This window comes from Ranitomeya variabilis, chromosome 5 (assembly GCF_051348905.1).
Source record: "Ranitomeya variabilis isolate aRanVar5 chromosome 5, aRanVar5.hap1, whole genome shotgun sequence".
Taxonomy (NCBI): domain Eukaryota; kingdom Metazoa; phylum Chordata; class Amphibia; order Anura; family Dendrobatidae; genus Ranitomeya; species Ranitomeya variabilis.
Genome location: NC_135236.1, coordinates 683,163,790 through 683,187,937, shown reverse-complemented (window position 1 = coordinate 683,187,937; position 24,148 = coordinate 683,163,790). Strand labels below are relative to the sequence as shown.

The following is a 24,148-nucleotide window of genomic DNA, read 5'->3' as shown; positions in this document are numbered from 1 at the left end:
AGGTTCCCGCCTCCCCGCTGGCTGATGGTCGTACATTAGTGACATCCTCAGTTTTTCCCATTTTCTTGTGCCGTCATCTACTTCTATGGTGACATTTCCCGTTTCTGTGCCGAGTTGTTACGTTGTTATTTGGGTTGTGGATAATCGTCATCTCACTTCCCCCAGATGGCCACCAGGGGGAGACCTGTGACCACTGCTCTCTGGGTCGCGGCCCCCATTATCAGAGCACTGCCGGACCCCCATATAATCACACACACCATGTGGTTTCTTACACGGATTTATTGCAGATTGTTTCAGTTTCTCTCTTGGTCTCAGAATTTCTTTACAATATTTGATTATTTTCACAATCCCTGAATGTAACGATTAGAACGACATCGATCCGTCACCACAATATGGAGGGAAGAAGGAAGGAGGAAAACTCGGGGGTCCGCGATCACCACTGTGCACAACGGCCAAAACGTCACGATGACGGACTGGATAATCTACGAGTGCGGCACTGAATACCGGGGGTCCGCCACCTAATGAGGATTTGCATAATCTGACAATGGGGCTCGGCCTCAGAAGCCACCGCCGCGGTGCACGACCTCCGCTCTGTACTCAACCGATAGTCCGGCTCCCAGATCAGAACATTCCGGATCACCGGACTTCCTACACTCCTGATCACGTGGATCTGGAATCTCACCGATTATCATAAATGGATCTTTGGTAATAACAAAAAAACTGAAAACGAGAAATGATAAACGGGCGAGATAAAGGCGGAACCAGAGCAACGGCGCCTCCGAGAGGAGAGAGAAGTCAGCGCGGGAGCGGGATCCGGTGTTACATCACGTCTCATAATCCGGTCACATAAGATAGCACAATATACCAGCAGAATAACGAGCGCAGCTCTGGAGGAGATGACAGGATGTAAGAGCAGAATAATGAGTGCAGCTCTGGAGGAGAAGACAGGATGAAGGGGCAGAATAGTGAGTGCAGCTCTGGAGGAGAAGACAGGATGTAAGAGCAGAATAGTGAGTGCAGCTCTGGAGGAGAAGACAGGATGTAAGAGCAGAATAGTGAGTGCAGCTCTGGAGAAGAAGACAGGATGTAAGAGCAGAATAGTGAGTGCAGCTCTGGAGGAGAAGACAGGATGTAAGAGCAGAATAGTGAGTGCAGCTCTGCAGGAGACCAGATGTAAGAGCAGAATAGTGAGTGCAGCTCTGGAGGAGACCAGATGTAAGAGCAGAATAGTGTGTGCAGCTCTGGAGGAGACAGGAAGTAAGAGCAGAATAGTGAGTGCAGCTCTGGAGGAGACAGGTGTAAGAGCAGAATAGTGAGTGCAGCTCTGGAGGAGAAGGCAGGATGTAAGAGAATAGTGAGTGCAGCTCTGGAGGAGACAGGATGTAAGAGCAGAATAGTGAGGGCAGCTCTGGAGGAGAAGACCGGATGTAAAAGCAGAATAGCGAGTGCAGTTCTGGAGGAGACAGGATGTAAGAGCAGAATAGTGAGTGCAGCTCTGGAGGATAAGACACGATGTAACAGCAGAATAGTGAGTGCAGTTCTGGAGGAGACAGGATGTAAGAGCAGAATAGTGAGTGCAGCTCTGGAGGATCCACCCTGCGCTGATCTGGAGCTGTGCTGATGTGTTGCGGACGTTTCTCACCATTATGCGACTTTTGGCTTTTTTTGGACATTTCTGTGGATCTGCAGGGAGATTCGCCAGTGATTTAGTGGTTAATCCGAGAGCCCCGATTGCACGTTTCCCGGACCCGGTGATGGGACTGATCGTGGCCGCGGCGCAGGTCACCGACGCTCGCGACTCACATGTGCGGGCGAGAGGCGGAGAGGAGCGACGATCTGTGACGGGGACAGCGACACATTGTAACGAGTCACAGCACAGAGTAAACCAAGGAGATCCGGGGCCCAGACCGACGGTGGATCTCCGCCTCACAGGACGGGTTACGGCTCCCCCACCAGCACCGGCCACTCGCTCGCTGTCCGCCCGTACTGCAAGAGAAACATCGGCGTCAGCCCAGCAGCACAGAGGATTTCAGGGGAGGAATCAGTGCAGGGTCCCAGGCAGCACCGAGGATCTCAGGGGAGTGTGCCCACCTCGGGCTACGAGGGCCGCGCTGGAGACACCCTCACCTGGATGTCAGTCAGCTCCTTCAGGAACCGGGCCGCCAGCTTGTTCTCATTGGTGGGGATGTCCAGGTTCTAGAAAGCACAGAAGACGCACAGATCAACACCGCACCCCACCAAAAACACAGTGCACCTCCCCACCAAAAACATAGTGCCCACCACCAAAAACATAGCGCGCCCCTCCACCACCGTGCCGCCAGGCCACCCCCCCCGCCCCACTACACAGCCGCCAGGCCAGGCCCCCCGCCCACAGTCAGCCAGCGGCTCTCACCTCGTCCTTGTACAGGATCCTCCCCACCGGACACACCACGCACGCCGTCCCCGCACCGAACATCTCCTGGACTCGATCCTCCTTCACCGCCTTCACCAGAGCCGCCATCGTGAGATATCGCTCCGACACCTTAAACTCCCCCTGCGGCAGAGAACATCCTCATCAGCGGCAGAACCTACTGTATGTCAAGCGGCTGACACCAGAGAACAGCGACCCCTACCCACTGCAGCGCCAGGTCCAGGATGCTGCGCCTGGTGACCCCCGGGAGGATGATGCCGTCCAGCGGTGGAGTCGCCAACTCCAGCTCTATAAAATAAGAAGAAGTCATCGCAAAATGCCGGTAGAAGGAGGAACACTCAGAGCGCGAGCGAGAGGCAGAAGAGCAGCTTTTGGGGGGGAAAGAGCGAGCGGCAGAAGAGCAGACGTGGGAGGGGGGGGGACAGAGAGCGAGCGAGAGGCAGAAGAGCAGCTGTGTGGGGAGGGGGGACAGAGCGAGCGAGAGGCAGAAGAGCAGCCATGGGGGGGGGGGACAGAGAGCGAGCGAGCGGCAGAAGAGCAGCCATGGGGAGGGGGGACAGAGAGCGAGCGAGAGGCAGAAGAGCAGCTGTGTGGGGAGGGGGGACAGAGCGAGCGAGAGGCAGAAGAGCAGCCATGGGGGGGGGGGGGGACAGAGAGCGAGCGAGAGGCAGAAGAGCAGCTGTGTGGGGAGGGGGGACAGAGAGCGAGCGAGAGGCAGAAGAGCAGCTGTGTGGGGAGGGGGGACAGAGCGAGCGAGAGGCAGAAGAGCAGCCATGGGGGGGGGGACAGAGAGCGAGCGAGAGGCAGAAGAGCAGCTGTGTGGGGGGGACAGAGCAAGCGGCAGAAGAGCAGCTGGGTGGGGGGGACAGAGCGAGCGAGAGGCAGAAGAGCAGCTGTATGGGGGGGACAGAGCGAGCGAGAGGCAGAAGAGCAACTGTGTGGGGGGGCAGCGAGCGAGTGAGAGGCAGAAGAGCAGCTGTATGGGGGGGACAGAGCGAGCGAGAGGCAGAAGAGCAACTGTGTGGGGGGGCAGCGAGCGAGAGGCAGAAGAGCAGCTGTGTGGGGGGGACAGCGAGTGAGTGAGAGGCAGAAGAGCAGCTGTATGGGGGGGCAGCGAGCGAGAGGCAGAAGAGCAGCTGTATGGGGGGGACAGCAAGCGAGCGGCAGAAGAGCAGCTGTGTGGAGGGGGACAGCGAGCGAGCGGCAGAAGAGCAGCTGTGTGGAGGGGGACAGCGAGCGAGAGGCAGAAGAGTAGCGGGGGCTGGGGAGCGTCTGTGGGAGCTGTAGTAATTCTGGTAGGTTGACGCCTCCTGCAGGACATAAGTATTAACGCCCCTGCCTCTTGTACTCCGCCTGTGATGAGGTCTCCTATAATCCCACCGGCGACGCAGAGCATTAACCCCCGAGCCACTGGGGCAGATGAGGAGTCTCCGGCTCGGTGGGAATATTAATCAGGTTTTCTGAGATCTCAGACACAAATTGGATTTGAGAAGTAATTTGTGTTGTGCAGTCAGCGACCATCTGCCGCCATCAGACAGCGCCCGGCCGGGGACAGATCCGCGCGCGCAGCCGGAGCCTTCTATCTAGGGAATGGGATTTCTCACAGAACGCAGTTTTCACAGTGGCCACTAGATGTCACCACAACCACCACCATCTCAGGCATCGCTTTACGACCTGCTGCAAATGCACTGGATTTCGGTGACACAATCCCGTTATCATTGGGGGATATTTTTTTCTCTTACCGCCGTTTTCATTTGTCCAGAACAGGAAGAGATTCATTGTGCCGACCTCGGTGATCTGCTCGTCCTCGCCGTACAGCCAGAGGACCTGCTGACAGCCGTAGCCCTGAGCCTCGTACTGAGCGAAGAGGGAGTTTCCGTAATTCCTAAACACAAGACATGAGCTGCTTCTGAGGGTCTCGGGGGAGCACGACGCCCAATAATGCAACCCCTTTAATAGATTGGTTGCTATCCCCCTCCCTGCCACCGGGGGTGCTGTGGCATAACGAGGCGGTCACACAATTCCCACCACTACTTGCCGTACCCTCCGATCTTGCTGTCGCCGGTTCCGCCCTTCCAGGCCCGGACATATTTGGGGTCGGCCCATAGTGAGATTGGGGTGAAGGCTCCGCTGGAGAAGTACGGCCCCACCGGGCTGAGGATCACGTAGATCATGGCCTTGGACGGCCTCTTCACCCCCAGAGACGGCTGTGGACACAGAGACAACGTAAAGACGAGACCCCCGACCACAACCTCCAGCCCCCCCTCGCACACGGCCGCTCACCTCGGTGCCGATGAAGACGGGCCGGACGTACAGGCTGGCGGCGGAAGACTCCGGAACCCAGGCCCGGTCCACATGGATCAGCTGGCGGATACAGTCCAGGAGCTCCCGCTTATCGAAGGCCTGCAATACATGGCGGGAGCGAGGCACCCCCTAATCAGAGCCTTACGGGGGTCTCGGGATGTCACCCCCCTAATCAGAGCCTTACAGGGGTCTCGGGATGTCACCCCCCTAATCAGAGCCTTACGGGGGTCTCGAGATGTCACCCCCCTAATCAGAGCCTTACGCGGAACTCGGGATGTCACCCCCTAATCAGAGCCTTACGGGGGTCTCGGGATGTCACCTACTCATCAGAGCCTTACGGGGGTCTCGGGATGTCACCCCCTCATCAGAGCCTTACGGGGGTCTCGGGATGTCACCCCCTCATCTGAGCCCTACGGGGGTCTCGGGATGTCACCCCCTCATCAGAGCCTTACGGGGGTCTCGGGATGTCACCCCCTCATCAGAGCCTTACGGGGGTCTCGGGATGTCACCCCCCTAATCAGAGCCTTACGGGGGTCTCGGGATGTCACCCCCCTAATCAGAGCCTTACGGGGGTCTCGGGATGTCACCCCCTCATCAGAGCCTTACGGGGGTCTCGGGATGTCACCCCCTCATCAGAGCCTACGGGGGTCTCGGGATGTCACCCCCGTAATCAGAGCCTTAAGCGGATCTCGGGATGTCACCCCCTCATCAGAGCCTTACGGGGGTCTCGGGATGTCACCCCCCTAATCAGAGCCTTACGGGGGTCTCGGGATGTCACCCCCCTAATCAGAGCCTTACGGGGGTCTCGGGATGTCACCCCCTCATCAGAGCCTACGGGGGTCTCAGGATGTCACCCCCTCATCAGAGCCTTAAGCGGATCTCGGGATGTCACCCCCTCATCAGAGCCTTACGGGGGTCTCGGGATGTTACCCCCTCATCAGAGCCTTACGGGGGTCTCGGGATGTCACCCCCTCATCAGAGCCTTACGGGGGTCTCGGGATGTCACACCCTCATCAGAGCCTACGGGGGTCTCGGGATGTCACCCCCTCATCAGAGCCTTACGGGGGTCTCGGGATGTCCGGCGCTCTCACTTACCGGCAGGGTGAGTCTCTTGGCGGACCGGAGCATCCTCTCCATGTTCAGCTGAGGACGGAACAAGCGAATCTTCCCGTCTTCTCCGCGATACGCCTTCATCCCCTCAAAGAGCTGCACAGAGAACTCATCATCACCACAACTCCCAGCAGACACGGGCCCCACCCGAGCCGACAACCCGACCATACGCCAGTCGTCAGCCCCCCGCACCCAACGCCAGGCCCCCTATCCGACGCCGGTCATCAGCCCCCCACACCCCGTCGTCAGGCCCTCCCCGCACCCGACGCTGATAGTCAGGCCCTCCCCGCACCCCGTCAGAGGGGCTTGCTCACCTCTATGGCGTAGTTGAAGACGCTGCAGGCCGGGTGCAGGCTCAGGTTCTGCAGAGGTTTGATGGTCGGCCGCTGCCAGCCCTTCTCCGCAGACCACTCCACCAGCAGCATGTGGTCGGTGAACTCCGTGCCGAACACCAGCGTGGCCGCGTCCGGCTTCTGCTTCGGGGAGTCGGTGAGCTCAACTGTTATGTCCGATGCCTGAAAGGAGAAGACAGGAGGTAAAAATCCTCCAGAGGATGCCGACGTATGCACTACAAGCACCAGCAGGGTCAGGACACCACATCTATATAGTCCAACCGTCCCCAAAAACTGCAGTATACAGCCCTAGACCACCAGGGACGTCACCACTGTCACCTTTCTGACCCAAGACCACCAGGGACGTCACCACTGTCACCTTCCTGACCCAAGACCACCAGGGACGTCACCACTGTCACCTTCCTGACCCAAGACCACCAGGGACGTCACCACTGTCACCTTCCTGACCCAAGACCACCAGGGACGTCACCACTGTCACCTTTCTGACCCAAGACCACCAGGGACGTCACCACTGTCACCTTCCTGACCCAAGACCACCAGGGACGTCACCACTGTCACCTTCCTGACCCAAGACCACCAGGGACGTCACCACTGTCACCTTTCTGACCCAAGACCACCAGGGACATCACCACTGTCACCTTCCTGACCCAAGACCACCAGGGACATCATCACTATCACCTTCCTGACCCAAGACCACCAGGGATGTCACCACTGTCACCTTTCTGACCCAAGACCACCAGGGACGTCACCACTGTCACCTTCCTGACCCAAGACCACCAGGGACATCACCACTGTCACCTTTCTGACCCAAGACCACCAGGGACATCACCACTGTCACCTTTCTGACCCAAGACCACCAGGGACGTCACCACTGTCACCTTTCTGACCCAAGACCACCAGGGATGTCACCACTGTCACCTTTCTGAGCTAAAACCACCTGTGGTGACACCATTAATATCAGTGACTCTCAGACCAATAGGAATCTTTCAACTCCTTCAAGACCCTCGACCACCAGAGACATCTCCATTACCCGACTTATGACCCTAGACCACCAGAAGAGTCTGTATTCCTTCACTCATGATCCTAAACTACTAGGTATGTCTGTTAATTCCTTCATAACCCTAGACCACCAGGGGTCTCTGCATTAATGTTATTGTGACCACAGACCACCAGGGATCTCTCCATTATTATTATAACCCTAGACCACCAGGGATGTTGCCATTAACTTCACTGTCACTGCAGTTGACCAGCGCGGTCCCCACTGATTCTGTCAGTATAACACATCCCGGACCACGGCGTAAACACGGCTCCATATTTGCCAACAAGTGGACATTTACGAGCCTTCGTCAGGCAGGAAAAGCACGCTGGTTCTCTGCAGCACGAGCTGTTTACACAGGATTACGTGCTGCCGAGAACCACCATCTTGAAGTCAGCTTAATAATCGCTTTGCCAGGGGAAAGAGTTGTCGGGACCTGTTGACACTCGCTTTGTAGGTGCGCCCGATAATCCTGCGCTGTAAATCCAGCTCTGGAACACAAAGGTCATTTTACACAACCGCAACGACCCTTGGCCACCAGGGATCTTATCAGTAACCTTTAAGCCAAGGATGTGAACAACGAAGGACTCAGAATAGCAGAAAGCCGAGGGGGGCCCTGGTCAGAGTAGTCAGGAGGGGCTGTCAGGGGCTTCCAGCAGCATCAGCAGAGCGGCCCCATACGACAAGATTACAGATCCGGTCACTTCCATATTACGGCGTCCGAGGGCCCAGACGGGTGGGAAAGCCGAGACCCCCGAGTCAACAGAAGGGAAGCGAGTCAACAGAAGGGAGAGGACGTCCAGGAATACAAGGACTGATAACAGCTGATGCAGCAGGAGCGACCACTGGGGGAGGGGTCCACACCGGCACTGCACGGATCCCCCACCGACCCTGCACGGATCCCCCACCGACCCTGCACGGATCCCCCACCGACCCTGCACGGATCCCCCACCGACCCTGCACGGATCCCCCACCGACCCTGCACGGATCCCCCACCGACCCTGCACGGATCCCCCACCGACCCTGCACGGATCCCCCACCGACCCTGCACGGATCCCCCACCCCAGATTATACCCTGGACCCCCGCAGGTGCAGACTAATGGTGGCCAGGTGTCCCATAATCCAGACTCCTGCCTGCAGAGCCGACACCTGTATAAGGACCAACAATTAAAGGGGTCTTCCCCCACTAGTAGGGAGGTCATATCACTACGGTGCAGGGACCCCCCCCAGCTCAGATCTCAGAATGAAGGGTTCTGAGGGGCCCCCATAGGATGAACTGGGGCCCCTGTGCAAATGCAGTTTGTGGCCCCTCCTGTCCTCTCTCAATTACAATAATTATTAATTGATGTATTGGGGGGGAGGGGCATCTTTTTTCCCCTGCAGGGTTCATTACAGTCTCAGAGTGAGGGGGTGATAATATCCCTGGTGGTCTAGGGCAAAGAAGGGGCTAATAGTGACATCCCTGGTGGTCTAGGACAGAAAAAAGGTAATAGTGACATCCCTGGTGGTCTAGACCAGAGAAGGGGTAATAGTGACATCCCTGGTGGTCTGGGGCAGAGAAGGGGTAATAGTGACATCCCTGGTGGTCTAGGACAGAGAAGGGGTAATAGTGACATCCCTGATGGTCTGGGGCAGAGAAGGGGTAATAGTGACATCCCTGATGGTCTGGGGCAGAGAAGGGGTAATAGTGACATCCCTGGTGGTCTAGGACAGAGAAGGGGTAATAGTAACATCCCTGATGGTCTGGGGCAGAGAAGGGGTAATAGTGACATCCCTGGTGGTCTAGGACAGAGAAGGGGTAATAGTAACATCCCTGATGGTCTGGGGCAGAGAAGGGGTAATAGTGACATCCCTGATGGCCTGGGGCAGAGAAGGGGTAATAGTGACATCCCTGGTGGTCTAGGGCAGGAAGGGGTAATAGTGACATCCCTGATGGTCTGGGGCAGAGAAGGGGTAATAGTAACATCCCTGGTGGTCTAGACCAGAGAAGGGGTAATAGTGACATCCCTGGTGGTCTGGGGCAGAGAAGGGGTAATAGTGACATCCCTGGTGGTCTAGGACAGAGAAGGGGTAATAGTGACATCCCTGGTGGTCTAGACCAGAGAAGGGGTAATAGTGACATCCCTGGTGGTCTAGGACAGAGAAGGGGTAATAGTAACATCCCTGATGGTCTGGGGCAGAGAAGGGGTAATAGTAACATCCCTGATGGCCTGGGGCAGAGAAGGGGTAATAGTGACATCCCTGGTGGTCTAGACCAGAGAAGGGGTAATAGTGACATCCCTGGTGGTCTAGACCAGAGAAGGGGTAATAGTGACATCCCTGGTGGTCTAGACCAGAGAAGGGGTAATAGTGACATCCCTGGTGGTCTAGACCAGAGAAGGGGTAATAGTGACATCCCTGGTGGTCTAGGGCAGGAAGGGGTAATAGTGACATCCCTGATGGTCTGGGGCAGAGAAGGGGTAATAGTAACATCCCTGGTGGTCTAGGACAGAAAAAAGGTAATAGTGACATCCCTGGTGGTCTAGGGCAGGAAGGGGTAATAGTGACATCCCTGGTGGTCTAGACCAGAGAAGGGTTAATAGTGACATCCCTGATGGTCTGGGGCAGAGAAGGGGTAATAGTAACATCCCTGGTGGTCTGGGGCAGAGAAGGGGTAATAGTGACATCCCTGGTGGTCTAGACCAGAGAAGGGGTAATAGTGACATCCCTGGTGGTCTAGGGCAGGAAGGGGTAATAGTGACATCCCTGGTGGTCTGGGGCAGAGAAGGGGTAATAGTGACATCCCTGATGGTCTGGGGCAGAGAAGGGGTAATAGTGACATCCCTGATGGTCTGGGGCAGAGAAGGGGTAATAGTAACATCCCTGATGGTCTGGGGCAGAGAAGGGGTAATAGTGACATCCCTGATGGTCTGGGGCAGAGAAGGGGTAATAGTGACATCCCTGATGGTCTGGGGCAGAGAAGGGGTAATAGTGACATCCCTGGTGGTCTAGGGCAGGAAGGGGTAATAGTGACATCCCTGGTGGTCTAGGGCAGGAAGGGGTAATAGTGACATCCCTGGTGGTCTGGGGCAGAGAAGGGGTAATAGTGACATCCCTGATGGTCTGGGGCAGAGAAGGGGTAATAGTGACATCCCTGATGGTCTGGGGCAGAGAAGGGGTAATAGTGACATCCCTGGTGGTCTGGGGCAGAGAAGGGGTAATAGTGACATCCCTGGTGGTCTAGGACAGAAAAAAGGTAATAGTGACATCCCTGGTGGTCTAGACCAGAGAAGGGGTAATAGTGACATCCCTGGTGGTCTAGACCAGAGAAGGGGTAATAGTGACATCCCTGGTGGTCTAGACCAGAGAAGGGGTAATAGTGACATCCCTGGTGGTCTAGACCAGAGAAGGGGTAATAGTGACATCCCTGGTGGTCTAGACCAGAGAAGGGGTAATAGTGACATCCCTGATGGTCTGGGGCAGAGAAGGGGTAATAGTGACATCCCTGATGGTCTGGGGCAGAGAAGGGGTAATAGTGACATCCCTGGTGGTCTGGGGCAGAGAAGGGGTAATAGTGACATCCCTGGTGGTCTAGGGCAAGAAGGCGTAATAGTGACATCCCTGGTGGTCTAGGACTAAGAAGGGGTAATAGTAACATCCCTGGTGGTCTGGGGCAGAGAAGGGGTAATAGTGACATCCCTGGTGGTCTAGACCAGAGAAGGGGTAATAGTGACATCCCTGGTGGTCTAGACCAGAGAAGGGGTAATAGTGACATCCCTGATGGTCTGGGGCAGAGAAGGGGTAATAGTGACATCCCTGATGGTCTGGGGCAGAGAAGGGGTAATAGTGACATCCCTGGTGGTCTGGGGCAGAGAAGGGGTAATAGTGACATCCCTGGTGGTCTAGGGCAAGAAGGCGTAATAGTGACATCCCTGGTGGTCTAGGACTAAGAAGGGGTAATAGTAACATCCCTGGTGGTCTGGGGCAGAGAAGGGGTAATAGTGACATCCCTGGTGGTCTAGGGCAGGAAGGGGTAATAGTGACATCCCTGATGGTCTGGGGCAGAGAAGGGGTAATAGTAACATCCCTGATGGTCTGGGGCAGAGAAGGGGTAATAATGACATCCCTGATGGTCTGGGGCAGAGAAGGGGTAATAATGACATCCCTGGTGGTCTGGGGCAGAGAAGGGGTAATAGTGACATCCCTGATGGTCTGGGGCAGAGAAGGGGTAATAGTGACATCCCTGGTGGTCTGGGGCAGAGAAGGGGTAATAGTGACATCCCTGGTGGTCTGGGGCAGAGAAGGGGTAATAGTGACATCCCTGATGGTCTGGGGCAGAGAAGGGGTAATAGTGACATCCCTGATGGTCTGGGGCAGAGAAGGGGTAATAGTGACATCCCTGGTGGTCTGGGGCAGAGAAGGGGTAATAGTGACATCCCTGGTGGTCTAGGACAGAAAAAAGGTAATAGTGACATCCCTGGTGGTCTAGACCAGAGAAGGGGTAATAGTGACATCCCTGGTGGTCTAGACCAGAGAAGGGGTAATAGTGACATCCCTGGTGGTCTAGACCAGAGAAGGGGTAATAGTGACATCCCTGGTGGTCTAGACCAGAGAAGGGGTAATAGTGACATCCCTGGTGGTCTAGGGCAGAGAAGGGGTAATAGTGACATCCCTGATGGTCTGGGGCAGAGAAGGGGTAATAGTGACATCCCTGATGGTCTGGGGCAGAGAAGGGGTAATAGTGACATCCCTGGTGGTCTGGGGCAGAGAAGGGGTAATAGTGACATCCCTGGTGGTCTAGGGCAAGAAGGCGTAATAGTGACATCCCTGGTGGTCTAGGACTAAGAAGGGGTAATAGTAACATCCCTGGTGGTCTGGGGCAGAGAAGGGGTAATAGTGACATCCCTGGTGGTCTAGGGCAGGAAGGGGTAATAGTGACACCCCTGGTGGTCTAGGGCAGGAAGGGGTAATGATGACATCCCTGGTGGTCTAGGGCAGGAAGGGGTAATAGTGACATCCCTGGTGGTCTAGGGCAATGATTGAGTAATAATATCATCCCTGGTGGTCTGCAGATTCACACAGTCACAATACGGCTGCCAGGTTACAGGTCCACCCCTGCACTGAGTAAAGTCTCCATTCCTCCATCTTTGACGCCGGGGGTCCTACAGTTCCTGGCCAACATGTCTATTAACAAGTTGCCCCATTGTAGAAGGAGGAGACCCCTTTACTTATTCCTGACACATTCTGCTGTGGGAGGCGCTGTCAGTGCGGGGCGGGAGCACAGGGACACAACCTGGAGCGCCCCTTTAAGTCGTCTTTTATTTAGGCCGTTCTCTTTATCCAGGAGAGGAGGGAGACAACCAATATGGCCGCACTACTGCCCCCCGCTAGCCTTCGTATAGCCACGCCGTAGCCTCGCATACCCCAATGCTCATCTGCAGGACCCCCGGAGAGGCCGCCCTGACGGTAATCACCGGTGCCCTATATAATCCCCACTGTAACCTCTGGGATTACGGCAGTAAGAGGATCACACGGCGCAGATTTAGGTGATCCCCTCTTTGTTTTCGGGTTGATCCCGGAACAACCGGCTCTTTGTAGATTCACGCCATCAAATCAGATGTGTGTCCGGCGCAGTGCTGACGGTCGTACCGGAAAATGCCTGCAAGTGCAACCATCGATCCGTCATGAGACCCTACGGGAGACGAGGCGGGCCGCCGCGCCATAAAGAGGAGCCGCCATGCCATACAAAGGAGCCGCCGCGCCATACAAAGGAGCCGCCGCACCGTAAAGAGGAGCCGCCGTGCCACACAGTCGCTGCGCCATACAGAGGAGCCGCCGCGCCATAAAGAGGAGCCGCCGTGCCATACAAAGGAGCCGCTGCACCGTAAAGAGGAGCCGCCGTGCCATACAGAGGAGCCGCCGCACCGTAAAGAGGAGCCGCCGTGCCATACAGAGGAGCCGCCGCGCCATAGAGAGCCGCCAAGCTATAAAGAGCCGCCGAGCCATAAAGAGGAGCCGCCATGCCATACAAAGGAGCCGCCGCAGCGTAAAGAGGAGCCGCCGCGCCGTAAAGAGGAGCCGCCGTGCCATACAGAGGAGCCGCCGTGCCATACAGAGGAGCCGCCGTGCCATAGAGAGCCGCCAAGCTATAAAGAGCCGCCAAGCCATAAAGAGGAGCCGCCGCGCTACAAAGAGGAGCAACAGCCGCTCCATACAAGAGATGAGGCGGGCCGCCGCACCATGAAGAGGAGCCGGCGTGCCATAAAGAGGAGCCGCCGCGCCATAAAGAGGAGCAACAGCCGCTCCACACAGACGAGGCTGCCGCACTATAAAGAGGAGCCGCCGCGCTATAAAGAGGAGCCGCCGCGCAATAAAGAGGAGCCGCTGAGCCATAAAGAAGGGAGCCACCGTGCCATAAAGAGGAGCAACAGCTGCTCCATAAAGAGGAGCTGCCACTCTATAAAAAGAGGAGCCACCGCGTTGTGAAGAGGGGCAACCGTGCCATAAAAAAGGAGCCGCCGCGCCATAGAGAGGAGCAACCGCTGCGCCATAGAGGAGCCGCCGCGCCATAAAGAGGGGCATCCGCCGCCCCATAAAGAGGGGCAACCGGGACATAAGGAGGAGGCACCACACCTTAAAGAGGAGGCCGCCGTGACATAAAGAGGAGGCCGCCATGTGCAATCTGAGAGGATTCTGCAGGAACCAACAGATCTGCTACAAGGGCTCTGCTGTTATATAACAGCTCCGCTGCAGTAGAGCCGCTAGATTGGATCTGCCATTGATCCGCTACATCCTGATATGCAGGAAATGAAGATGAAGTCCAGAGCAGAAGCGGCTGATAAAGGAGGACAACAGCGGAGCCTCAGATTCATCCTCACATATCGGCCACTCGCTTTCTGTGGCCGGAGGTCTGTAATCCCCAGCGGGAGGCAGAAGATCAGGAGCAGGATATAATAAGAGCGGCCAGAAATAACCGCCGGGAATGTGCGGAGCAGCCAGAAGTTGTCAGTGGGGTCACAGGGGTCGAGGGGATGTCACCCAGATATGGTCAGCTGCCTATGGAGAAGCCAGGTCGCCCGCGCCTCCGTCCCCACCTCAGACCCTGACCATTATGGGTGAATGACTGCAGTCTGTCGCTGACCGCTGCCACCAGTGCATCCTCTGCACCACTGGACTGACATCTCCAATCATGGCGGCGCCCCCCACAGGATGGAGATCTGGTGACGGGCAGAAGATAAATGACCGGGGACACCAACAACCAAAAAACTGATGAATTACAGCAGGGGCCACGCCATGGACCGAGGAAGGGGCCACGACAGAGACCAGGGAGAAGGGGGGCCCACATCCAGGTCAAGGTGGCAAAAGCGAGAGACCGAGAGCAACAGCATAAAAATCAGAAATCCCCCCTGCACCCACCAGGGACAATACAGACCCCTGTCCTGATATAGGAGGTCCTGTCCTACTCCTGACAACGTGCCCATATACGTGTGAGAAGTTGTCAGCCGCCCCGGCCCCAGAACACACAACACTCACCTTAAAGGCCCCGGGCACACGCTCGTCACACCCGGGCTTCCCGTTCTCACAGCCATTTTTGCAGTTCTGTTGAGAAACAAAAGAAGAGATTGGTGATTTTACTGATTTTCATGGTGTTCTCTTGTTGCCCTGCATCATTCCGTGTATTCCCCATATTGTCTAGAGTCTCAATTACCTTCCAAAAGGCTGATAATTGGATTAGCTCACTTATTGTATCTATGCCTCTTGATGACCCCCTGTAGTGCCTTAACCCCCATGGAACCTTTGTCAGGTCTGGGAGGCCTCAAAACCACCCCAACCTGTCTGACTACCCCTGGACATAAAAAGGGGGCTGGGGAGGACTGGAGCTGGGAAGTCAGTTCCTGTGTGGTGAGGATGGTGTGAACACAGCACGTCAGAGAGAAAGGGAAGCGTATGGATTTTTTTATCCTCTGTCTGCTGGATTATTGGACTCATCTTCTTGGACATTTATCAGGTTACTGAACAGCATTCGTGTTCTGGACTATTGTATCCTCAGTGTGGTGGATTGTTTATGGACCTTTCGTACGTTTGCCTAAATAAAGGTCTTGGGATTGTTCACACTTCCCTCGCTCTGTTGATTGTTTGCTATCGGAGAAGGACCCCGTAACAACTGGTGGCAGCGGTGCGATCAACAAAGCGTAACCTAATGGAGAACCACCCACAGAGTGAGTACAGAAATTGGACTGTATGCAGTTTACAGGAGAGAGCCAGAGACCTGGGCCTGAAGTACCAGGGACTGACTAAAGAAGACTTAATTGACCTACTGGTGGGTGCTAGCCAGACCACCTACTCCCATATGTCTGAAGGACGAGCACTGGAGACGAGGACCCCCACCCCAAAAAGCTAGTGGGTGGTGTGGTACGAAGAAGAGATGGCGGTTCTGGGCCCAGGCGTCTCTCAGGAGTACAAGGAGGAGGCTGCCCGCCGGCCACAGTGGAGACAAGAAGCAATGGAGCTTGAAAGAGGAAGTAATGCATTGTGGAGTGTAAACCCAACGACCTGGGAGCCTGTACGGATCACCCGGACAGAGTTTAAGCCATTTGATGAGGCTTCCGGAGATGTGGAGGGGTTCTTCAAGGACTTTGAGCAGCAGTGTGCTGTGATGGAGGTGCCCCAATCTGGCTGGATGCGTTTGTTAGTGGGACTCCTGAACGGTAGCCTGGCGGAGGCTTACCGAACCATTGACTCACAGCGGAACCGGGATTATAACATTGTAAAGCAGACTATCCTGGATTACCATGCTATCAACCCAGACCCATATAGGGCCAAGTTCCGAGACCTCCCATGCACTACGGGGGGATCGTTTAGGATGTATGCACATAAGATGTCCCAGGCATGTCAGAGATGGCTGGAAGCAGAAAACGCCTTTACTGTGGAAGATGTTATACAGGCGTTCCTTATAGAACAATTTCTTGCCAAGTGCCCCGCAGAGGTACGGGAATGGGTCCGGGAGCGCACGCCGTGCACCGTGGATAGAGCTGCAGCCCTGGCCGATGAAGCCCTTACTATCCGACCGCAATGGAGGAGGCTTCTGGACAATGAACCACGGCCTGCTCCTGCACCCCGCCCCCCTCCAATTATATCTGCCCCTCCACCCAGCCGCAGGCCGATGACAATCACAGCTCACAATCCTGGGCCCCAACAGTTCCGACCACGACCTGGGGGTATCACAGAGAGGAGATGTTATGGGTGTGGGCAACCTGGACATTTGCAGTCTGGCTGTCCCTCAAGGATTCGGAGGGAGCCCCACACAGCCCCACCTCGTCCAGTGCATCTTGTGCACTCCATCCCGCCTGAGGAAGAGCTACCACCACCCCCACCAGAGTGGACCACCGACCACGGCACCATAGATACCCCTCCTGGAGTGTACGGACTCCGACCTTTGTCCTTTAGCTACCCAGAGCAATGGCAACGCAACCTGCAGGATGTCTTAATTGATGGATACAAAGTGTCAGGATTTAGAGACACGGGGGCATTCCTGACTATCGCTGACCCCCGTGTGGTTCGACCCGGGGCAATTCACCAGGGTCCGGGAATTCCCATTGTCTTGGCGGGGGGTGTCCGCAAATATATACAGCGAGCTTCTGTGCGTTTGGATTATGGTTGCGGAGAAAAACTGTGTTGGATTGGAGTTATGGGAGGACTTCCTGCAGATATCCTCCTTGGGAACGACATTGGGAGTTACAAAGTCATTTTGTGGGAGCAGTCACCGACTACAGGCCCTTCAAGCACTTCGTCATCCGGACCACACCGGGGAGCAACCACCACGAACCCCATCAGAGTTGGTAAGCAATACGTGTGCTGCTACTACATTGGGAGAGTCTTGGGATAGAGGAGTTTAGGAGAGAAATAGAGGGTGACACTACCTTAGCAGCCCTTAGGCTAAGGGCAGAAACTGGGCACATGGGGGATAATGGGGATGGCTTCACTCAAGAAAACGTACTGTATTATCGTATAACAAAGGTCAGTGACAGGGGCAACTCATTGTCCCTCAGAGGTACAGGGCACAGCTACTCCAACTGGCCCATAACATCCCCTTGGCTGGGCATCACGGGAGGAAAAGGACTGAAAAGAGACTCACCCAAAGATTTTACTGGCCTGGCATCTCGCAGTTGGTAGCCCGTTATTGATGCACCTGCAATGTGTGCCAGCGAATGCGGCATCCAGGAGCTCGACATAAGGTACCCCTGCAATCCCTGCCCATAATTGGTGAACCATTTCAACGTGTAGCTGTCGACATGATAGGTCCTCTGGCCCACCCCAGCCGGTCGGGGAAAAAATATATCCTGACAGTGGTGGACTATGCTACTCGGTATCTTGAAGTTGTGGCCCTGTCCAGTATTACAGCAGTAAAGGTAGCCGAGGCCCTTGTTACCATCTTTACCCGGGTAGGGTTTCCTAGTGAAATATTATCGGATCAAGGCACTCAGTACATGTCCGATCTGGTCCAGTCCCTATGGCATACCTGTGGTGTTCGAGCCATTCGCACCACCCCATACCACCCGCAGACCAATGGACTATGTGAACGCTTTAATGGAACCCTAAAAAATATGCTGAGGGCTTTTGTTGAAGTTGAAAAAGACTGGGAAATATACCTGCCACATCTCCTCTTCGCCTATCGGGAGGTTCCCCAAGAGTCCACAGGGTTCTCTCCCTTCAAACTACTGTTTAGCCGGATGGTCCGTGGGCCTCTCACTCTTCTGAAAGAACATTGGGAGGGAGATATCTCAGACACCGGAATGCCCATTGTTCCCTATGTTCTAGAGTTCAGAGACCGCCTTGCCTAGCCAGTTACCTTGGCTAAAGAACATCAGCAAATGGCCCAGTCCAGACAAAAAACCTGGTATGACCGTAATGCCAGGACCCGGGAATTTATGGAAGGACAACAAGTGTTCATGATTACTGCTTCCCCTGCCAACAAGCTTCAAGCAGTGTGGGAAGTCCTTTATCAGGTTGTCAAGAAAATTAATGACACTAACTAAGTTATTGCCCTGGACTCTAGTGGTCAACGACAGAAAACTGTCCACATTAACATGCTGAAAGACTACCACGACCGATCTCTGCCTGTTCTAGCCGTCTGCCACCCCCCTAGTGATACCGCCGATGACGAGTATCTCCCCGATCTTCTCCAGGTCGCCCAAGCGGGAGGATCACTGAAACAAGTGCCCCTGGGCTCCCATTTATCGGATATACAAAAGGACGATATTTTCGCCGTACTAAGGCCGAGGGCTGCTGCTTTCTCCTCAAAGCCGGGGAAGACTACTCTCACCAGCCACCATGCAGAAACCCCCGGACAACGCCCCATCCAGCAGGCTGCCTACCAGGTTCCAGAGGCTGTTCAAGGTATGATAAAGAACGAACTGGAAGAGATGAAAGGACTGGGAGTTTTTCAGCCATCTCACAGTTCTTGGGCCTCTCCTGTCGTCCTGGTCCCCAAGAAAAATGGTACAACACGATTCTGCGTTGATTACAGATGATTAAATGATGCCACCAAGAGTGATGCTTACCCCATGCCCAGGATTGATGATCTACTGGATCGTCTGGCCAGTGCCCAATTTGTGACCACGTTAGACTTGAGCAAGGGGTACTGGCGGATACCCCTAACGGTGGACGCTCGGCCTTCATTATTCCATTTGGTTTTTTTGAGTTCCTGGGAAAGCCCTTTGGGATGAAAAATGCCCCCGCTACTTTCCAGAGACTGGTAGATCAACTGTTACAACAATGTCAGGACTTTGCCTGTGCTTACTTAGATGACATTGCCATTTTTTAGCACAACCTGGGAGGAACATCTTAAACACTTGGGCATAGTGCTAGACTGTATCCTTGCTGCAGGACTGACCATTCGCCCTGATAAATGCCAAATAGGGATGGCTGAGGTGCAGTACTTCGGGCATAGAGTAGGGGGTGGGACCCTAAGGCCTGAGCCTGCCAAGGTGGAAGCCATTAGCAACTGGTGTAGACCCCAGACTAAAAAGCAGGTACGTGCATTTTTAGGAACTGCTGGTTATTATCGAAAATTTGTTTCTAACTTCAGCACCTTGGCCAAGCCCCTAACCGACCTGACCCGCAAGAACATGCCTAGGAATGTGACGTGGACAGCTGCATGCGAGGATGCCTTTTCAGCGTTAAAGACCGCCCTCATCACTTGCCTCTGTCTCGGCTGCCCGATTATAAGCGCAGGTTCCTCGTGCAGACAGATGCATCCACCTTTGGGATTGGGGCAGTACTTAGCCAAGTGAACGCCGCCGGAGAAGAACATTCTGTTGCTTTTTCCAGTCAGAAACTACTGGATCGGGAAGTTGCCTATGCCACTATTGAAAAGGAGTGCCTTGTCATCGTATGGGCGCTAAAAAAATTGCAGCCATACTTGTATGGCAGAGACTTTACAATTGTTAGAGACCACAACCCCCTCACATGGCTGAACCACGTATCAGGGGACAATGAAAGATTGCTGCGGTGGAGCTTGTCCTTACAACCCTACAGCTTCTCCATCCAATACAAGCGGGGAAGCCAACACCAGAACGCCGATGGGCTGTCTCGACAAGAAGAACCATAGGCTCCCCAGGCCGACCTACCCCTGCCACTGTACAAGGAACTATAAACGATGGAGCAATGTGGACTAAAGTGAGCAGGCCAGAGGTCTGTGTAGACCTCATGGCGTACTCACTTATTATGAGAGGGGAGAGGTTGTCATGGTGTGATATGTTATGTGGTATCATTTTGTGTATATTTATACTTTACTGATTTTCATGGTGTTCTCTTGTTGCCCTGTATCATTCTGTGTATTCCCCATATTGTCTAGAGTCTCAATTACCTTCCAAAAGGCTGATAATTGAATTAGCTCACTTACTGACTGCAGCCTGACTATATCTATGCCTCTGATGACCCCCTGTAGTGCCTTAATCCCCAAGGCACCCTTGTCAGGTCTGGGGGGCCTGAAAACCACCCCAACCTGCCTGACTACCCCTGGACATAAAGAGGGGGCTGGGGAGGATTGGAGCTGGGAAGTCAGTTCCTGTGTGGTGAGGATGGTGAGAACACAGCACGTCAGAGAGAAAGGGAAGCATATGGACCATTTGTATTCTCTGCTGGATTATTGGACTCTCATCTCCTTGGACATTTATCAGGTTACATAACTGCATTCGTGTTCTGGACTATTGTATCCTCAGTGTGGTGGATTGTTTATGGACCTTTTAGTTTTGTCTATAATAAAGGTCTTGGGATTGTTCACACTTCCCTTGCTCTATTGATTGTGTGGTATCGGAGAAGGCCCCCGTGACACCCCCTCCTGACGTCACACGGAGCCCCCCCCTCCAGACATTTCACGGAGACACCCCCCCCCCTGACATTTCACGGAGACCCCCCCTCCTGACATCTGCGCCCACTGATCCATTGTCTGAGCACACGTGTGATGCCTCCTAAGATATGCAGACACAGCTGCTGCACAACCTCTTTTCTACAGGTTCATGTCTGCCTCAGTAACTGACAAAGTTACCCATTGCTAAAGAGGTTCTGCAGCAGCTGAGGTGCATTACGAGGTTCAGCAGCAGCTGCGGTCTCCCTCTCGCAGTATGTGGTTACTTCCTATAATAAACTCAGAGCTCCGGCCCCCACAGAGGCGCAGGCTCTGTCACACGCCATTACCCGCAATGGCGCACATGGTAACAGGAGCGCAGGGTCAGAACTTTCCGGTCAACGCACAGGTGGATCATGGCAGCACGAGCCGCGGACATCTGTACAGACCGCGCCATCAACCTGCGCACAGGGGACACTAGGGGGCATCAGGGGCAGTGTCAGCCCGGACATCAATGGTTGCTAAGGAGTAAGAGCCCAGCCCTCATTGGTTAAAAAGGAGTGAGAGGCTGGACATCAATGGTTGCTAAGGAGTAAGAGCCCAGCCCTCATTGGTTAAAAAGGAGTGAGAGGCTGGACATCAATGGTTGCTAAGGAGTAAGAGCCCAGCCCTCATTGGTTACTAAGGAGTAAGACCTACCTTCAATGGTTGCTAAGGCGTAAGAGACCAGCTCTCATTGGTTACTAAGGAGTAAGAGCCCGGACATCATTGGTTACCAAGGAGTAAGAGCCCGGACATCATTGGTCACTAAGGAGTAAGAGCCCGGACATCATTGGTCACTAAGGAGTAAGAGCCCGGACATCATTGGTTACTAAGGAGTAAGAGCCCGGACATCATTGGTCACTAAGGAGTAAGAGCCCGGACATCATTGGTCACTAAGGAGTAAGAGCCCGGACATCAATGGTTGCTAAGGAGTGAGAGCCCGGACATCATTGGTTACTAAGGAGTAAGAGCCCGGACATCAATGGTTACTAAGGAGTAAGAGCCCGGACATCATTGGTCACTAAGGAGTAAGAGCCCGGACATCATTGGTCACTAAGGAGTAAGAGCCCGGACATCAATGGTTGCTAAGGAGTGAGAGCCCGGACATCATTGGTTACTAAGGAGTAAGACCTACCTTCAATGGTTGCTAAGGCGTAAGAGACCAGCTCTCATTGGTTACTAAGGAGTAAGAGCCCGGACATCATTGGTCACTAAGGAGTAAGAGCCCGGACATCATTGGTTACTAAGGAGTAAGAGCCCGGACATCAATGGTTACTAAGGAGTAAGAGCCCGGACATCATTGGTCACTAAGGAGTAAGAGCCCGGACATCATTGGTCACTAAGGAGTAAGAGCCCGGACATCATTGGTTGCTAAAGAGTAAGGGCCTGACTCTCATTGGTTCCTAAGCAGTACGAGGAAGGCCCTCATTTGCTCTTAGAAAGAGCCCAACCTTTGTTGGTTGATAAGGAATAAGAGCCGGGCCCTCATTGGTCGCTAGGTAGAAAGAGCCGGGCCCTCATTGGTAGCGAAGGAATAAGAGCCGGGCCCTCATTCATACCTCCCAACTTTTGAAGATGGGAAAGAGGGACAAAGTTTGCGGCGCGCTTTGCGCGCCGCGGCAAATTTTAGGCCACGCCTCTGACCACACCCATTCATAATTAGTCACACCCATATCCACATCCCAACCACACCCATTTAGCACTGCCGATCACACTGTTTCATATACAATAATTATAAACAAAAAAATATGGCCACACAGTGCCCCATACTGTATAATGGCCACACATGATGCTCCATACTGTATAATGAACACACATGACGCTCCATACTGTATAATGGCCACACATGATGCTCCATACTGTATAATGAACACACATGATGCTCCATACTGTATGACCGCACATGATGCTCCATACTGTATAATGACCGCACATGATGCTCCATACTGTATAATGACCCCACATGATGCTCCATACTGTATAATGGCCGCACATGATGCTCCATACTGTATAATGAACACACATGATGCTCCATACTGTATGACCGCAAATGATGCTCCATACTGTATAATGACCGCACATGATGCTCCAGACTGTATAATGACCGCACATGATGCTCCATACTGTATAATGACCCCACATGATGCTCCATACTGTATAATGACCGCACATGATGCTCCATACTGTATAATGACCGCACATGATGCTCCATACTGTATGACCGCAAATGATGCTCCATACTGTATAATGACCGCACATGATGCTCCAGACTGTATAATGACCGCACATGATGCTCCAGACTGTATAATGACCGCACATGATGCTCCAGACTGTATAATGACCGCACATGATGCTCCAGACTGTATAATGACCGCACATGATGCTCCAGACTGTATAATGACCGCACATGATGCTCCAGACTGTATAATGACCGCACATGATGCTCCATACTGTATAATGGCCGCACATGATGCTCCATACTGTATAATGGCCACACATGATGCTCCATACTGTATAATGGCCGCACATGATGCTCCATACTGTATAATGGCCACACATGATGCTCCATACTGTATAATGACCGCACATGATGCTCCATACTGTATAATGACCGCACATGATGCTCCATACTGTACAATGACCGCACATGATGCTCCATATTGTATAATGACCGCACATGATGCTCCATACTGTATAATGACCGCACATGATGCTCCATACTGTATAATGGCCACACATAATGCTCCATACTGTATAATGACCGCACATGATGCTCCATACTGTACAATGACCGCACATGATGCTCCATATTGTATAATGACCGCACATGATGCTCCATACTGTATAATGACCGCACATGATGCTCCATACTGTATAATGGCCACACATAATGCTCCATACTGTATAATGACCGCACATGATGCTCCATACTGTATAATGACCGCACATGATGCTCCATATTGTATAATGACCACACATGATGCTCCATACTGTATAATGACATACAGGCACGCAGCTCACACACAGGCACGCAGCTCACACGCACGCAGCTCACAAACACATGCAGCTTTGACACAAATGCATCACACACGCAGCCATCACACACACACGCAGCCATCACACACACACACACGCAGCCATCACACACACACACACGCAGCCATCACACACACACACGCAGCCATCACACACACACACACACGCAGCCATCACACACACATGCAGCCATCACACACACACGCAGACATCACACACGCAGCCATCACACACACACACACACGCAGCCATCACACACACACGCAGCCATCACACACACGCAGCCATCACACACACACAGCCATCACACACACACAGCCATCACACACACACAGCCATCACACACACACAGCCATCACACACACACAGCCATCACACACACACAGCCATCACACACACACAGCCATCACACACACACAGCCATCACACACACACGCAGCCATCACACACACGCAGCCATCACACACACGCAGCCATCACACACACGCAGCCATCACACACACGCAGCCATCACACACACACACGCAGCC

General features: G+C 54.0%; 1 protein-coding gene across 4 annotated transcripts in view; it reads right to left on the bottom strand.

Annotated features, from left to right (window-relative positions):
• Positions 1 to 261: 261 nt before the first annotated feature.
• BCAT1 (branched chain amino acid transaminase 1) overlaps positions 262 to 24,148 on the bottom strand; it is a 57,878-nt gene continuing 33,991 nt past the window's right edge. For all 4 annotated transcript variants that reach the window (XM_077267197.1, XM_077267199.1, XM_077267195.1 and 1 more), the window contains exons 2-11: positions 14,726 to 14,791; positions 6,139 to 6,339; positions 5,810 to 5,920; positions 4,694 to 4,813; positions 4,454 to 4,617; positions 4,153 to 4,295; positions 2,613 to 2,698; positions 2,393 to 2,533; positions 2,128 to 2,196; positions 262 to 1,986 (exon numbers count right to left, since the gene is read on the bottom strand). In XM_077267197.1, the coding sequence (XP_077123312.1) occupies positions 1,939 to 1,986; positions 2,128 to 2,196; positions 2,393 to 2,533; positions 2,613 to 2,698; positions 4,153 to 4,295; positions 4,454 to 4,617; positions 4,694 to 4,813; positions 5,810 to 5,920; positions 6,139 to 6,339; positions 14,726 to 14,791 (1,149 nt within the window). In that variant the 3' untranslated portion in view covers positions 262 to 1,938. The remainder of the gene's footprint in view (positions 1,987 to 2,127; positions 2,197 to 2,392; positions 2,534 to 2,612; positions 2,699 to 4,152; positions 4,296 to 4,453; positions 4,618 to 4,693; positions 4,814 to 5,809; positions 5,921 to 6,138; positions 6,340 to 14,725; positions 14,792 to 24,148) is intronic.